The sequence below is a fragment of the Plasmodium gonderi genome (genome assembly GCF_002157705.1).
Source record: "Plasmodium gonderi DNA, contig: Chr13, whole genome shotgun sequence".
NCBI classification, from domain to species: domain Eukaryota; phylum Apicomplexa; class Aconoidasida; order Haemosporida; family Plasmodiidae; genus Plasmodium; species Plasmodium gonderi.
The window spans coordinates 1,397,241-1,413,329 of NW_021628938.1; the positions used below are offsets into that span (position 1 = coordinate 1,397,241).

General features: G+C 30.0%; 3 protein-coding genes across 3 annotated transcripts; 2 read left to right on the forward strand and 1 right to left on the reverse strand.

Annotated features, from left to right (window-relative positions):
* Positions 1-1,568: 1,568 nt before the first annotated feature.
* Positions 1,569-3,339, forward strand: PGO_132520 (hypothetical protein, conserved; the record flags this gene model as incomplete). The annotated part of the gene is made up of 5 exons (XM_028689768.1): positions 1,569-1,952; positions 2,278-2,373; positions 2,591-2,665; positions 2,844-3,146; positions 3,265-3,339. The coding sequence occupies 5 exons, from the start codon at positions 1,569-1,571 to the stop codon at positions 3,337-3,339; spliced, it is 933 nt and encodes a 310-aa protein (XP_028545569.1).
* Positions 3,340-4,586: 1,247 nt separating this feature from the next.
* Positions 4,587-5,837, forward strand: PGO_132530 (enoyl-CoA hydratase; the record flags this gene model as incomplete). The annotated part of the gene is made up of 1 exon (XM_028689769.1): positions 4,587-5,837. One exon carries the CDS (start codon positions 4,587-4,589, stop codon positions 5,835-5,837), a length of 1,251 nt encoding a protein of 416 aa, XP_028545570.1.
* A 6,988-nt stretch (positions 5,838-12,825) lies between these two features.
* Positions 12,826-14,398, reverse strand: PGO_132540 (ribosomal protein L7A; the record flags this gene model as incomplete). The annotated part of the gene is made up of 3 exons (XM_028689770.1): positions 12,826-13,362; positions 13,676-13,990; positions 14,396-14,398. The coding sequence occupies 3 exons, from the start codon at positions 14,396-14,398 to the stop codon at positions 12,826-12,828; spliced, it is 855 nt and encodes a 284-aa protein (XP_028545571.1).
* Positions 14,399-16,089: the final 1,691 nt, after the last annotated feature.

The following is a 16,089-nucleotide window of genomic DNA, read 5'->3' on the forward strand; positions in this document are numbered from 1 at the left end:
AGTCATGATGTGTATTTGTACTACACCATTGCAAGATTTATGTAAAAGCTCTCTTTTTTTTTTTTTTTTTTTTTTTTTTTTTTTTTTTTTTTTTTTTTTTTTTTTTTTTTTTTTTTTTTTTTTTTTTGCTGAAGTTGCTAATTTTTAATTATTCTTTTTTCGTTCTCGCAAATAACATGTTCAAGGAAAAAGCAGTTATTTTTTATTTTATTTTTTTTTTTTTGCATTGCATTTTTCCCAATTATTATTTGTCATTTCACACTTTATAAATTACGCCATTTCATTCTATGATTTCACCATTTTGCTACTTTGTTAATTATTTTTCTATTTATTTTATTATTATCTCCCTACGGTTTATTTTATTTTATTTTATTCTATTTCATTCTATTTATTTTATTTTTTTTTTTTTTTTTGGCGGGGGTGTGCCGACTGACTGACCTATTTCATATTCTCCTAAACAAGAAAAAACAGAATAACACAGAAATACTGCAACAGTGTGAACATGTTACATTTGCAACCATTTTTTGTTCACTTCACTTGTGATGATATCACTTAGATACCAAAAAAAAAAAAAAAAAAAAAAAAAAAAAATAGGAGAAATAAATAATCTACCTTTTAAAGAACTTTAACAATATTCCATGAGTATCCAAATTCATAATGTTCTGAACAAGACATAATTTTTTTTTTTTTTTTTTTTTTTTTTTTAACTAGCTTTTTTATCTAGCTAAATTTTAAAAAAGAGGAAAAAAAAAAAAAAAAATAAAAACCACACGAGTTGTGCAAGTATGGACGAAGCACAAAATGAAAATTCGAATGAGAAAGGTTATACTTAAAAAAAAAATAAAGGCACATAATAGCGTGCACATAATCGTATGCACATAATAGCATGCACATAATAGCATGCACATAAGCATACATGTGTATACGTTCAGGCAAAGAGGCACCACTTTAGCACTCCCCCCGCGTCCCCAATTTTGATAACATGTGCTTGTCTGTTTTGTCTGCTACCTCGACGTGAACTTAAGACATCAGAATCTTTTCACACCAGCACCTCTAGACACCTTAAATTTCAAATGACCAGTTTTTTCCCAGTGAAATGTTCCTCGCCCTGACACTAAATAAGTAGGCGACAAAAGGGGAGGAGAAACAAATAAATACACAAAATGGATGCACAGTATAAAGGGCATATAGCGAATATAGCGAATAAAGCAAGAATGGGACATAATGGGTAGCAAACAAATCGGAAGAACCAAAAATAACTGAAGAGTTTAACGTGCAGCTCCAACACTCCCCTGTGTGGAGAAAACACCACATCATATATTTGGTTGTGTGAACGAAGCTGTTGCATTATGTATATGTAACGAATACTTATCCTACCTTACACCAACTCCCTTCGAATGCATGCAAAATCTTTTACGTCTCTTATTAATCCTACTTTTATTATGAAATGTTTATATGGTGTAGCTATAAATGTCTTTCCTTGTTTTGCGTTTTTTTTTTTTTTTTTTTTTTCTTCTTCTTTCCCTTACACACTTCCATCACACATATGCATACTACCTGTCATAGAAATGCAAATATTCTTAAATGAAATAGAAGACCTAGTTAACGAAGAACAAGTGGATTACAATTTTGCCGAGAAGGAAGAATTTATGAACAATACGTGCAGAAAATTAATTGAAAAAAAAGAAAAAACAAAAGGGAACAGTTTCTCAATTCAACAAAAAATCAACTTATTTCTTGGCGAAGTAAATTTTATTAATCACGTATTTGATGAATATTCTAACGAGAATGAACGAAAAAAAAAAATTGCTGACAGTTACAAGCAACAACAAAGTGAAAATTCAGTAAAAGTGGAAGAAGAAGAGCTTTTCACCAAAGAACAGAATGAAATTTTGAAGGATTTAATTTTTTTGGAATTAGGCTTGAATGAGTCCTCTCCAAATGCAAATGATGTAAGGTGAAAAAGATAGGAAAAATGAAAACAGTTCCATTGAGGAGTGCTGTGCGATGGTCGTACAAACATGTGCTTCTCCCACTGCAAGTGATTTTCTACGCATATGGAGGTGTACATATATATACATATGTGTATACATATATATTTATACATATTTTAATGCATATGTGATATCTTTCCCTCATTTCAATTTATTGCACCCTCTGTACTCTCCCAATTCATTGTTCATATTTCATTCCTTTGTCTTACATCCCAAAACCTCCCTTTTCTCTTAATTCAAATTTTACTCCATAAACCCTGTGTCGAACAAAAAACCTGTATAGGCGAAAAAATTTCTGCTAAATATTTGTGAGAATTTGGAGAAAATTGAGAACAAGGAATTTATACTAACCACGAAGAAGGCCCTGGACATACGAATTGTAATTTGAAAAATTAAGAAAAATTGAGAAAAAAAGAAAAGATCATACCATATCAGATAAGATCATATCATACCATATCAAATCAAATAAGGGGAAACACATACATGTCCCTTGACTCATTACACGTTGCTGAATATTCACATTTGTGCAAAATAGAAAATTTGGAGACTATTTTAACAACCCCACACAATAACCTTTCCATTTTTATACTGTTCAGGATGATTTTCGAAAAAATGAAATAAGTGAAAATTATTTCTCAAAAGCTATACACGAAATATACGTGGACACAGTGGTAATGTGGAATATGCTACGTTTGTTATTTTGTGTGTGTCCTATTTCCAATTTGTGCGTGCGATGTGCGCTATTTTGTGTTTTTCTCCATTTCCCATTTTCGACCTGTGATGTGTTAATTTTTTGTATTTTTTTTTTTTTTTTTTCCTGTCCCATTCCCATGTTACTCCATTTTGTAGAACCAGTTAGTACACGAAGTAGAAAAGAAAGAAAATATGTTGAAGCAAGACACAATGGAAGATTCTGTAAATATTGCTATGGAAGAAATTCCTAAAACGGATTTAATATTGGAACCTTCAGTTGAGGGAATGGAAATGGCAAATCAAGTTGTCAAACAATGTGAAACATATAACAATCCCACGCCCTTACCAGAAAAGGATAAGACGGGAGGGGAGGTAGTTGTTTTCGGGGGAAATGTTGCCCATAGGAAGAATAAGAAGGATCAGCAAGTGGTACATTCTAATTATTTCCATAAGAAAAAGGTACGTTTATATGTACATATAAGATGCACGTATGTATGAGAGGAAATCTATGGGGAATCACACATCGTCCCCATGCTTGTTTTAATTCCATTCGCCTATGATTCCCCCTTCCACTTAGATGAAGCTAGTGCAGCGTTGGCAGAAGGTAGCTCAAGAATCCAAGTTGATGAATGACTCAGATGCGAGCGTTTAAATATATTTCACTTTTGCTTTGCTTCATTTTGATAAGCATACTGCTTCACCCTGATTCATTCTGCTTAACCCTGCTTCACTTTGCTTCGTTTTTTTTTTTTTTTTTTTTTCTTTTAAAATAAACCTTATTTGGCCAGAGTGAACCCCACAAATGGATATATCTCTTAGCATTATTGTATATGTTTTGCAGTCTCTGTTGTTATACTCATATGCGTGTGTGATGCTGATCTTTGCAAAGTGACATATATACCACCACCACCCCTCCCCTCAGGTAGGAGGAGGAGGAGAGAGGGAGAGAGAGATGTTACTGTGCACATCCTCTACACACATGTATAAAACTAAACAATTGGTATATAACACGAGATCTCATGTGTTGAATATCCTCCATTTGCATTTCAACCCCCTTCTCTCTCTCACCTTCTCTTTTCTACGACAGCATTTTATACCCTTATCTCCTTACCATTTCGTTCATACATTTCACGAATTTTTACCTTGTCTTGCCATTTTATACCCAATTTTTTTTTGTGCTTTTATAACTTTTTGCACATGGGGAGAGGAAGCCCATCTGTACCTTCGCGTGCTACAAACTTATCTGAAATTATGTTAATCTTTTTGAAACTAAGATTTATCCGCTTTCCTCGATGTTCACACAATGGGTTTGTGAGTTCGCCTTCGCACAGTCGAAGCACTTTTTTCACCTTATTATTTTATATATATATATATATATATATATATATATATATATATATTTATTTATTTATTTTATTTTTTATTTTTTTTTTTCACCGATTGGTCGTAAACCTATGAAGATTACCCAATTTAGTCGTTATATTGCAATTCGGCTGAGTGTAAAGTATTCCTTTTTTTTTTTTTTTTTTTTCTTTTTAATATACATATGTACATATTTGAAAACTAGTTAATCCGCATTAACAACATTCCAATTCCTACAAATTCAGCTTCTTATCAATGAATCTTAAGTTATGTTCCTGTGTGTGTAATGATATTCTGCATGTGAAACACACAAAGCACATAAAAAAGTGCACGCTACAAAACACCCCACATGGGTAGAGATGATGGGAACAGTCCTAAGGTGTATATCATTTTTCATACATATAAAAACTGAAGATCTTGTTTGATTTTAATCATTCGTTCTTATTTTTACATTATTTTTTGTGCCTTAATTAGAAACAGAAAAGGTTACTCTTGTAATAAAAGAAAAGAGAGGGGGTAGGAGGAGGAGGAGGAAGAATGTACAAAATGCATTCTCTAAAGATCGTGCCGATTATGAATCTGTTCAGGTGCAAAAGAGGATTTAAGCATTCGAAGAAAATTGAACAATTGAAATTTATCTATTTTGTTAAAGGATTCAAAAGCAGTTCTGATAAATTCCAAGGGGAAGAAATAAATAATGCAGAATTGAAGGAAGACGAAGAAGAAGGAGAAAAGAAGAAATACTTCAGCAATCATAGATACGTGGACTTCTATCGAGATGAATCAATGAATGTTGGAATTATAACTTTTAAAAACATAAATAAGAAAAAAAATATCTTTAACGATTTTTTAGAAGAATTAAAAAATGTTATAGAACACATCACCAACATCATATCGAATCAGGAGAGCAGTGGGTTCTATATAAAAGACTTTGAGAGGAAAGACAATTACTTAATTCGAAATATAAAAAATAGGATCCCATACTATGATAACAAGTTAAAGGTACTCATAATAAGTGGTGAATCTAGTGGGAGTAACCGCGAGAGTGTTAGGAGCTGCTTTCTGCACGGCATGGATTACAACTCTTTTCTGAAAAATGATGAACAAAACAATGCACATATTGCAAACACATTTCGCTATCTATGCAACACAATTCAATCGTTACCTCTTATAACAATTAGCAACATTAATGGGGAATGTTATAACAGTGGGATTGACATAATTTTATCGACTGATTTCAAAATTTCCAGTGAAGAAAGCAGATTTGGATTTAACAAAACACATATCGGATTGTATCCATATGGAGGATGTACACAAAAGTTATTTAGGTACATTCCCTTAAACTATGCAAAACATTTATTACTTACTGGAGAAACAATAAGTTCAGAGGATGCAGTAAAAATTAATTTAATAGACATATGCATGAAGTGTAATGAAGAATATTTTATTAATAATTCTAATACCCATTTTGATAATAATTTAACGAAAAAAGAAAAATTTGAAATTATAAAAAAAAATATTTTAAATTACTTTCAAGACATTTTCACATATACATTATTTAAACACAAAGTAAATGAAGACAGTTTTATTTTCTCTCTTTTTTTTGCATTTCAGTTTTTATTTATCCCAACCAATATTTTACAAAATATTAAATTCAGCATCATTGAGGGCATGTCTCTCACTGACCCCAATTTGTATTTGGATCACGACAGGAATATCTTTGAGAGGAACATCAACGCTCCCCAGCGTGCTGAGGTTTTGGATTACATAAAGAGGACAACCAGGTGAGGAGGGTGGCAAAAGTGTGGAAGAAGCGTGGCAAAAGTATGGAAGAAGTGTGAACAAAATGGATGACAAAGCATGGACAAAGCGAATGACAGGTGTTGAAGATGCAAATGTAGATAAATTTTTCAAATCAGAGAGAGTCATGGGTAACTTCTTCTATTGTATGTCTTTATGCAATGTGGTGGCAAATATGATATACCCAAGGGAAAAAGGAAGAAAAAAAAAAAAAAAAAAAAAAAAAAAAGCACATTTTTAAGGTGTATATTATATAAGATGTGCTATTATTCATAAGTTGTCTCCCCTTTAGAAAATGAGCGTGTCTCCAAAAATGTTAAAAAAAAAAAAAAAGATGCGTGTTATTGTAAAAAATTGAATACTCATTTACAATTTTTCCTTTTTTTTTTTTAATTTTTATTACCTAGACTGATTATGATCTTTTTCATTATTTTGAACAAGATCCTGCCCGCTAGGTTTATATACGCACATTTTAAGTACACGAATGATAATGTTGTTTTTTTTTTTTTTTCTTTTTTGGTATTTCCCCTCCCATATATATATCAATAATAGATTTGTAAATATGGTGAGAAAAAAAAAAAAAAAAAAAAAAAGATCACTTGTATTTTGTCTTTTTTGTGTAGTCTGTTTCCTTTCTCTCCTTTTTCTGCCGTTTTTTTTTTCTCTCTTTCTTTACATGATTATTTCAAATATCACGGCACAGCGCAGCATAGATAGACATATATTCACACTTTCAAACCATCCAATGAGTGCTCGCCCTATTCTCCAGTCGCTTCTCATCAGAACTTAGCAGGTCCCCATTTGTATATACCCCATGAAACATGTATATTATTAATTTAACATTTTTTACTTACAAATAACTCGTAAATAAAAAGAAAAATATACATGGGATTTTTGAATATACATTTTTATATACCCTTAAAAAAAATATGGTTATGATATTAACCTACGGGGGAAGGGAAGTGGAAGTTATGCAGATTTTCTATCGAGACACATGTGTACCCGCTTCCTTCAGCTTCTTCCACTTCTCTCCTTCCTTTATAAGGGATGTATATATATATATATATATACATATATCCATGTCATATGTGCAATTTCGTCACGAGTGATAAACTCAATTGTGAAGACACACCAAGCAACCTCCCTCTGAGGGCTTGTGTTTTGCTGTAGTATTTTGGTTTGTTAAGTAATTCTCTAGTTATCATCACAAAGGGGCGCTCATTTTGTGACACCCTTGCGTTGTTATTTTGTAATGCCATAATTTTGCTGTTTTGTAATTTCATAATTTTGCTGCGTTCTTTTTTTTTTTTTTTTTTTTTTTTTTTTTTTTTTCAGTCACAAAACTGTATTTTCTCATCTCAATGTTATTTCAGTAACACAGACCAAGTTATTGATGTCATCATAAAAAAAAAAAAAAAAAAAAAAAAAAAGCAAAAAAGAAAAAAAGAAAAATTTGAAGCAGAAATTGAAATAATTCGTTTGAGGAAAATGTAAGGAAACACAGGGAGAGGGGCTTCTAGGTTATGTGCAGGCTTGCAGTGTGCACAAAGAAATTGAGAGAAACAAAGTGAGAATGAGGTGAAGGTATATATATTTCTGGAAAACACAGATGGTCTCAGCATAGATAGACATACAACACTGGATCGAGCGAGAGAGATGAGGGGAGACGTTTTCTTAGAAAGTCCACTCTCCCACACTTCTACTACAATGTAATTTTTTACACATGGCATTTATGGAAAATGGAAGAATCTCTCTTTGTGTGATTTAAAAACGAAAAATCCGTGTTTCATGTCAACGAATTTCAAGCTGGAAAATCAAAACTTTTTTTTTTATTATTGCAAGAAATTATTTCTACTATATTATATATAAATAATATTCACAATAGTAGAACTCAAAAAAAATCTTGCGCACAGAGATGGGGGTTACGGTTATTGGGGAGCGGGGTGAAGTAAAATAAATACATGTCACAGACTCTCACAGCAGAGAGATAGTATATGATGCATAAACGGCACACCAAGAGGAAAAGTACACACACACATACATGCATACATATATGTATATATTAATTAGGGAAAAAAAATATATTGCAAAATTTGGGCATAAAAAAAAAAAAAAAAAAAAAAAAAAACATATGAATATCACTTTTCACATTGAAAAAAACGTATGCAATAAGATAGGGAAAATAATGAAACAAAAATATATAATTCCAACCCCTCCTCCTTTTCTCATAATGAATGTGTTTTTTTTTTTTTTTTTTTTATTTTCACAATATAAAGAAAAACATAACAAAATGTTTTTATTTTCCCTCTTCCATCTCGTAAAATGTTTTAACGCGCTTACGAGAATTGGAAGAACTGGAAAAGACGTTGGATTTTTTTTTTTTTTTTTTTTTTTTCATTCCAAGTGGTCATAAAAAAGTACTAATAAAAAAAAAAAAATTGATACTTTATTTCAATCATTTTGTAAAAATGTAAAAAAAAAAAAAAAAAAAAAAAAAGAAAAGAATCAAATCAGTGCATCCCTATCATCATTATTTTATAATACTTCAGACCCGAAAGGCTTTGATATAATTGAAAGGATTCTTATCATCATTTTATCTTCATTTCTTTTCTTCTTCTTTTCAGCTTTTTCCATTTTTTTTTTTTTTTTTTTTTTTTTTTACTCGTTTTTAAAAAATGAAAATGTATCATTCGTTTATGAAATATACACTTATAAACAGTTGGATATTTTTTTTTTTTTTTTTTCTCCTGTTTTGTGAATTCAAAATTGGGCATGGCATATATAGCACAAAAATATAGAACGCAAAAATGTAAATAAAGTAGCATATTGGTATATGCCCAAAGTAGTAGATAAAAAAATAAATAAAAATACTATGCAGGTTGGTTGGTTGGCAGTTTAGGTAATTAATATTGAGATATGGAAACATTGGGAAGATACATATATATTGTGTGTGTGCAAGTAAATACGCATTTCTAAAAATGTAAACGAAAAAAAAAAAAAAAATCCTCACCATAATATATGTTTAACATAAAAATAGAATAAAATTTCAACTCATCTTTAACCACTACTCCCTTTTTCTCTCTCTATACGTGATGTGACATATATAAATTCCGGCATATGCGACCAAGAAAGATATGGGAACGCATATTTTGACAACACAGAAAAAAAAAAAATAAGCAAATAAATGAAAACTCAAGAATCTATAACTGCAATACATGCATATGCATTCTAATAAATGTATGTATAATGTATGTGCGTTTTTTTTTTTTTTTTTTTTTTTTTTTTTTTATATTCCTCTCCCATGAGTGTATATACTAGTTTAAAGCGCTGGCAGTTGTTCATTGGTGCAAAGTATGGGGAAGCAGAAAAAAAAATGAAGTATGTTTTATTTACCTCTTAGTTGATATATCCCAACATTTACATCATCTCCTGCGGGGGAAGGGGTTTTCACTAATACAAACATCAATTTTGCAAACAAAATTAAGATATTATATATATATATTATGTATATTCATATACGTATATGCACTTTTTTCTTGGCACATTTCATGGCTCTTTTTTTTTTTTTTTTTTTTTCTCTTTCCCCGTGTTAAATTTCCATTATATATATATATATATATATATATATATATATGCTTGTTTAAATAAACAGAGCTAAGTTTTTGAACGGTTAATTTGTACCTGTCGGTTCCACGTGCTTACATCAAAATGAAGCTTTTTTTTTTTTTTTTTTTTCTTTTTTTTTCGTTTACATTTTCCGAATATGAGCATTACTACAAAAGTAATCTTCTTGATGTGACAGTGAAATTGTATAAAAAGTGGTAATATATAAACAAAGTTATGAGAACAGTTGTTTACACAAAAAGCTCTTATAAGAATATACATATATTATCATCTTACTTTAATACATTTAATGAATGATATAAAAAGTGGTTAAATTTTTTTTAAAAAAAAAAAAAAGAAGGTAAATATAAAAAAGGTCTTCATACGTGTGAGAAGGATTTAGGAGATAGCAGGGGGTATATATATATATATATCACACATCGATCATGTCATCTTATGATTTGAGAAACATTACTCCAGATATCAGAAATGAGGAGAGGGGAGGAATATTATTTTTACACCCAGGTAAAATTAAAAAGGCCTTTTATATATACTGAACATGCACTTTTCGAGGAAGGAATTCACCATATATATATATATATCTCATATATGTTGTTGCACACATGCCATCTGCATTTATCTACATTTGCATGCAAGTTATATCTTTGGATCACTACCATTTTTTTGCAGCCCATTTCATTTTCTTACACGTTTAGCTACTCCGTTTTTCTCTCCCAATGAGAAGTTCATCCCCCTCGTTTGCACTACATACACACACACATACACACAAAGAGTACGAGATAGAGAGATAGGAATTTATTCAGTGCAGAGACAACTGTAAAGCTGGCAAACATGAATCGTTTTCCACTCGATCCCTGCACACAAGTGTGTATATATATATATACAACACATGCACAAATCCATGTGAATGCTGATTTATTATTCTTTTTATTATGCCTTTCTGCCCCTAATGGAGATATATATACATGTACATATCTTTTTTTTTATTTTTTTTTTTTATGCTGCTTTAAATTTAGTCGTTAATTAAAAATAAAAATACATCGTAAACCGAACCGCAAAAACATGCATAGCGAGATTCGATTAAAAATATAAAATTTGTCCATAATTTGTCCATAATTTGTCCATAATTTGTCCAATTTTCCATTTTGCTTACATGCACACATACACAACCTTGTCATTGCATATGAGAAATATTGGAGAAGAAAAAAGGAATGGGGGGGGAAGGAAAGTTTATATTAATTTAAAAAAAAAAAAAAAGAAAAAAAAAGGGAACGAAATAAAAGCCCCGCTAGGGAAAGCAAAAAGCAAAGGGGACATGCATATAGCTAATGTTGGCAAAGACGAGACATTTATTAAATGTATAAGAAAAACATCTAGTCGTGTTATCGTGCTGTTGTGGAACTTATTTGGATGTTCCTCTTTCAGTTAGAATCAATTTGCCATTTATGCAACAATGCTGAAATTTTTTTATGACCATGCCATGTATACATATATATATATATATATATATATGTGCATTGTCTACATTCTTCTGTGCTGCTAGGGCTCCTCGAAAGATCGTTCTCAGATTGGCGTTCAAGTAAAAAAATTAAAAAACGGGAAATACATGTACATACACATATATATACATATATAAAGAAAAAAAAAAAAAAAAAAAAAGCAAAAATCTTCAAACTATCTTTCGTTAAATAAAAAAAAAAAAAATACATAGAAAATTAGATATTCTGTCACCATGCTCTCCCCGTTTTTAAACTAATTATTTCTTTCATAAATGGGTATATTATATATAGTATGGAGTGATCGTGCTTTAAATATATACATATTAAAAGTCTCTCCCTCCTATACACACTTTTGTGTGTGTTAAAAATACATTTCGACCATTATATATATATATATATATATATATATATATTCCATGTTATTTTTACCTGTGAATGAATAAATAAAAATAAATCCATATATAAATAAAGCAAAAAATAAAAATGTTAATAAAAAAAAAATTGGTAAAATTCGGGGAGGGGGGGTGTCCCCCCCTCTCATATTCTATTTTTGCACATTCAAATTTTATTAACAAATTAAACTAAAAAATCCATGTATAAAATATACTCACACAGCGCATTGAAAATAATTATGTTCAGATATGTCTTATTATCGTCAACATGTATATACTCAGACGGCACTTCCTGAATATTTTCATCATTATAATTATTAACAATATGCATCGTTTTTTAAGGTATGTGCAAACGTGCACGTCCATACACACATACAAACATGTACCCATACAAACATGTACCCATACAAACATGTACCCATACAAACATGTACCCATACAAACATGTACCCATACAAACATGTACCCATACAAACATACACTTATACAAAAATAATACGGTTCTTTTTTCTTGCATTAACATACATGCACAGACCGAAGCGTGCGTGTTATGTTCTGTGTATCATAAGGTATAAGACCACACACTTGCTCACTCAGCCACGCATGCACATACATACATATATATATATATATATATATATATATATATATATATATATATATATATATATATATATATATATATATATATGCATAGAGTGATATATATGGATAAATAAATGGCTAGATTCTGTTTCACCAAAATTAACAAGTAATATGAACGACTGTCATAGCATTCCATGTTATCTGAACGTGGTCAGGTAACATGAAACAAAAACTCACATTCACAGTTTCATAAACGCATAATTGTATTCATAAATACGGCCCACTAAGAAAAATTTTAACGAATTTTATCAATGGTTCCTAAAATTATGAGATTAATATAGCTGATTTCTAGCAGTCTGCACAAAATTTTTAAGTCAAATGTGTCACTGTGGCTAAACCAGCACACATTGCACTTGGCAAATACATGCATTGGGATGGAGAGAAATAAAAAAGCTACACACACATATACACTGTCTCTCTCACATGGATTATTTTACAGGTAAACTTGGTAAATATATACATACATGCATATATACTTATATATACTAATTTTTAGTGATTTTTTTTTTTTTTTTTTATATTATATTTTTTTCTATCTTTTTAAGCGATCACACTAAAAATTGCACACATATATAGCGCAACTTCTCATTTCCTCCACAAACGAAAGTGTATAAGCAGATAGAAAAAAAAGACTGAGTAGCGTGTACACATAGAACAAAAATTTTTAATCAAGATGTGCAACACCCCCGAACAGTTTTTTTTTTTTTCTCTCTCTCTCTCATTGATTCCCATTTTTGTAATTTATATAACAATTTTTAAGAGTTCTTTTTTTTTTTTTTTTTTTTTTTTTTTTTTTGTGTTTACTCATTTTTTACCTTACAACTTGGCCGAAATTTCCTTCTTTTTAGCCTCTTCAATTTTCTTCGCTTTATCTTTTAATTTTTTCAACATTAAGGATTTTGCACTCATTTTCTGACCTCCCCATTTTCTTCTAATCTCAACATTGTCATTGAAATTTTCTCTGGAGATCTTTGCAAAATAATCTAACTTCTCTTGATCTTCTTTTAGAACATTTTGAACACAAATTGCTGTGGCTGTTTTTTTATGTACAAGCTTACCCAAGGTAGCTTTATCTTTGACGATACAATAAGGAATGTCTTTTAATCGACACAGTGTTGGTAGAAATAAGACTAATTCGATTGGAGACACATCATTAGCTATAACAACAAGATTTGCTTTTTTTCGTTCTACTAATTTAGTTATGTGATTAATTCCATACTTGATAAATAGTGGCTTTTTATCTCTCGGCACCACTTTGTTTAATTCATCCTTTGCTTTCTTAATGAGTCTTTTTTTCTTTTCTTCTTTCGATTCTGGTTTATATGCCTTAAGGAAGTTCATCAGGTCTTGTGTCTACGGAAGGGGAAATAAAAAGAAGGCAAGCACAATAAGCAGAACAGAAAAAAAAAAAAAAAAAAAATGGGAAGAATACGAAAAATAGACATTGTTCATAAAAAAAAAAAAAAAATGGGAAGAATACGAAAAATAGACATTGTTCATAAAAAAAAAAAAAAAATGGGAAGAATACGAAAAATAGACATTGTTCATAAAAAAAAAAAAAAAAATGGGAAGAATAAGAAAAATAGACCTCGTTCATAAAAAAAAAAAAAAATGGGAAGAATACGAAAAATAGACCTCGTTCATAAAAAAAAAAAAAAAAAAATACCTGGCTTTTCGAAAGGGTGTGATTGAACTGATTGATTGATGGGGGTACTTTAAGTCTCTCCAACAAAATTTTTTTTTTTCTCTGAATTCGAATATACTTTGGCCATTTAACATACTTGGATAAATCTCTCTTGGCCCTAACACCAACTCCAATTATATTACTTTTTTTCTTCTTTTCAAAAATAAGGGGGTTACTTCGAATTCCTTTTTTTTTCTCTTTTTTTATGTCCTTCTTAACTGTTTTTTTGTTGTTGCTCAGTGGACAGGGTGCTGGTGTTTTCTTCGATGGTTTCTTTTGTTGCTTTTTATCTTTCGCCTTTAAAAAAATAGGGGTAGACAGAAAAAAAAAAAAAAATAAAAAATAAGGCACGCTGGAAAATATGTCCACGCGATAATGCATGAACAAACGGGATGTGTGGTGGTGGTAAGATCTATTTTCTGTTTTTTTTTTTTTTTTTTTTTTTTCTTATTTTTCCTATGCATAATTTGTAAAGTTAAATTTGTTTAACTTGCTCTATGAACTCATTTTGTATTCTCTCCCCTTTCTCAGCGTGCGGTAAAAAAAAAAAAAAAAAAAAAAAAAAATACTGACATCCAAAAACGCCCACAATTGAGAGAAATAAAAAAAAATGGTGAGAACACGGAAATAAATGTGCAAAAGGAGTAACGCAAATTATTCCCCTCCTCACATGGAATATTTTGTATATATATAAGTACTTACCATTTTTGTAATTAAATTTTCACACAAACTAAGAGGGAAGAAAAAATGTGTTTTTTTTTTTTTTTTTTTTTTTTTGCTTTCCTTTTCTTATTGATTTCTCCCTTTGCCTTAAATACTATTTACATAAAAAAATAACAGATAATATATATGTATGACATAAATATATATACACTATACAGCTGATATATGGGCGTATAACCATTCATTATATGTTATAACATATTTTCTATCACTCGACAAATTGTGGGTGATGAAAAAATCAACCAATTGATTTTTCTCCCTTTTATTTTTTTTTTGCTTTCCCTGTTTTTTCCTTCCCTTCTTGGTAAAGAAATATAAAACAATTTAAAATGCGAATATAAAAAGTTTTATTCGCATATATTCAAAAGTTTTATATATTTTTTTTATTTGATAAAAATGAAAATAATAATAAAAAAAAAAAAAAAAAAAAAAAAAATGTTTATGTTAAGTGTATAATTATTCCTTAAATGCAGAATGAGAAATAAAAAAAAAAAAAAAAAATTAAAAAAACAAAAAAAAGTTATTAACACAACCCCCGTGGTTCAGGCAATTTTTATTTTATGCATATGGCCTGTTTTTTTTTTTTTTTTTTTTTTTTTTTCTTATAAGCTAGCCCCACGTACGTTTAAGTGGTTTAAGAATAGTTATATATACATATATATACATATATATATATATATATATATATATATATGTATGCAATATATTACAATATTCCTGTCGAGGATAAATGTGACAAACGGAAAAAAATAAGCATACCTCTCTGTGTATGGGCTGGTATTATTGCGTTACACTAATATCATGTGTACCACATCTTGGTAGGGGTAAGAGCACCTTAAGGGTGGGGTTTCTTTTATGCTTCTTTGCTAATTGTGTCATCTCACTCATGGGAAAATTGCTCTAATTTTGAGGCATCAAATTGGGCTCACATATATATATTAGCTCGAAGTATAATATATATATATATATATATATATATATATATATATATATATACGCTGTGTCCAAGTTCATGAAGTATGCAAGAAAAATATACATATGAGTTAGATTATAGTGACGCAAGCGGTGTTGGTAGCACTATAATCCCTCCCCCCCCTCTGGCATTGGGCCATTTTTAGTCCCTTATGTTAAGCCAGTAATTCTTCCCCTCCATTTATCCGCCTATGGCATTCTTTTTTCCCACCCCTGTGGCCAAAAAAAAATTCACGAATAAATTATAAATAATAAATAATAAATAAATATATATATGTAACATATATGCATATATGCTTATGCATTACGTGCCACATATTATTGGCTCCCGTTTTCCCCTCCTAATGTACTTATATATATATATATATATATATATATATATATATATATAAACCTATATAACGTTGAGTTGCCAAAAAGCTGGGGGAAGGTAAGGAAACTTTGAAACTTTAATATGTACGTGCATACGGAGAATTGCTGCGCAAGGCAGTACGTGCATACAATTTTGCACCCTGTATGGATAGAGAATTAATTACTACAGTATTTAATATACATTATGGTATTGCATATATATATAAATATATATTTATATACATACGATGCTTAATGTGTTGACGACACGGTCCAAAGTAAAAAAAAAAAAAAAAAAAAAAAAAAAAAGAGTACCGAATGGCTAGTAAAAGCAACTAGCGAGATAAAAA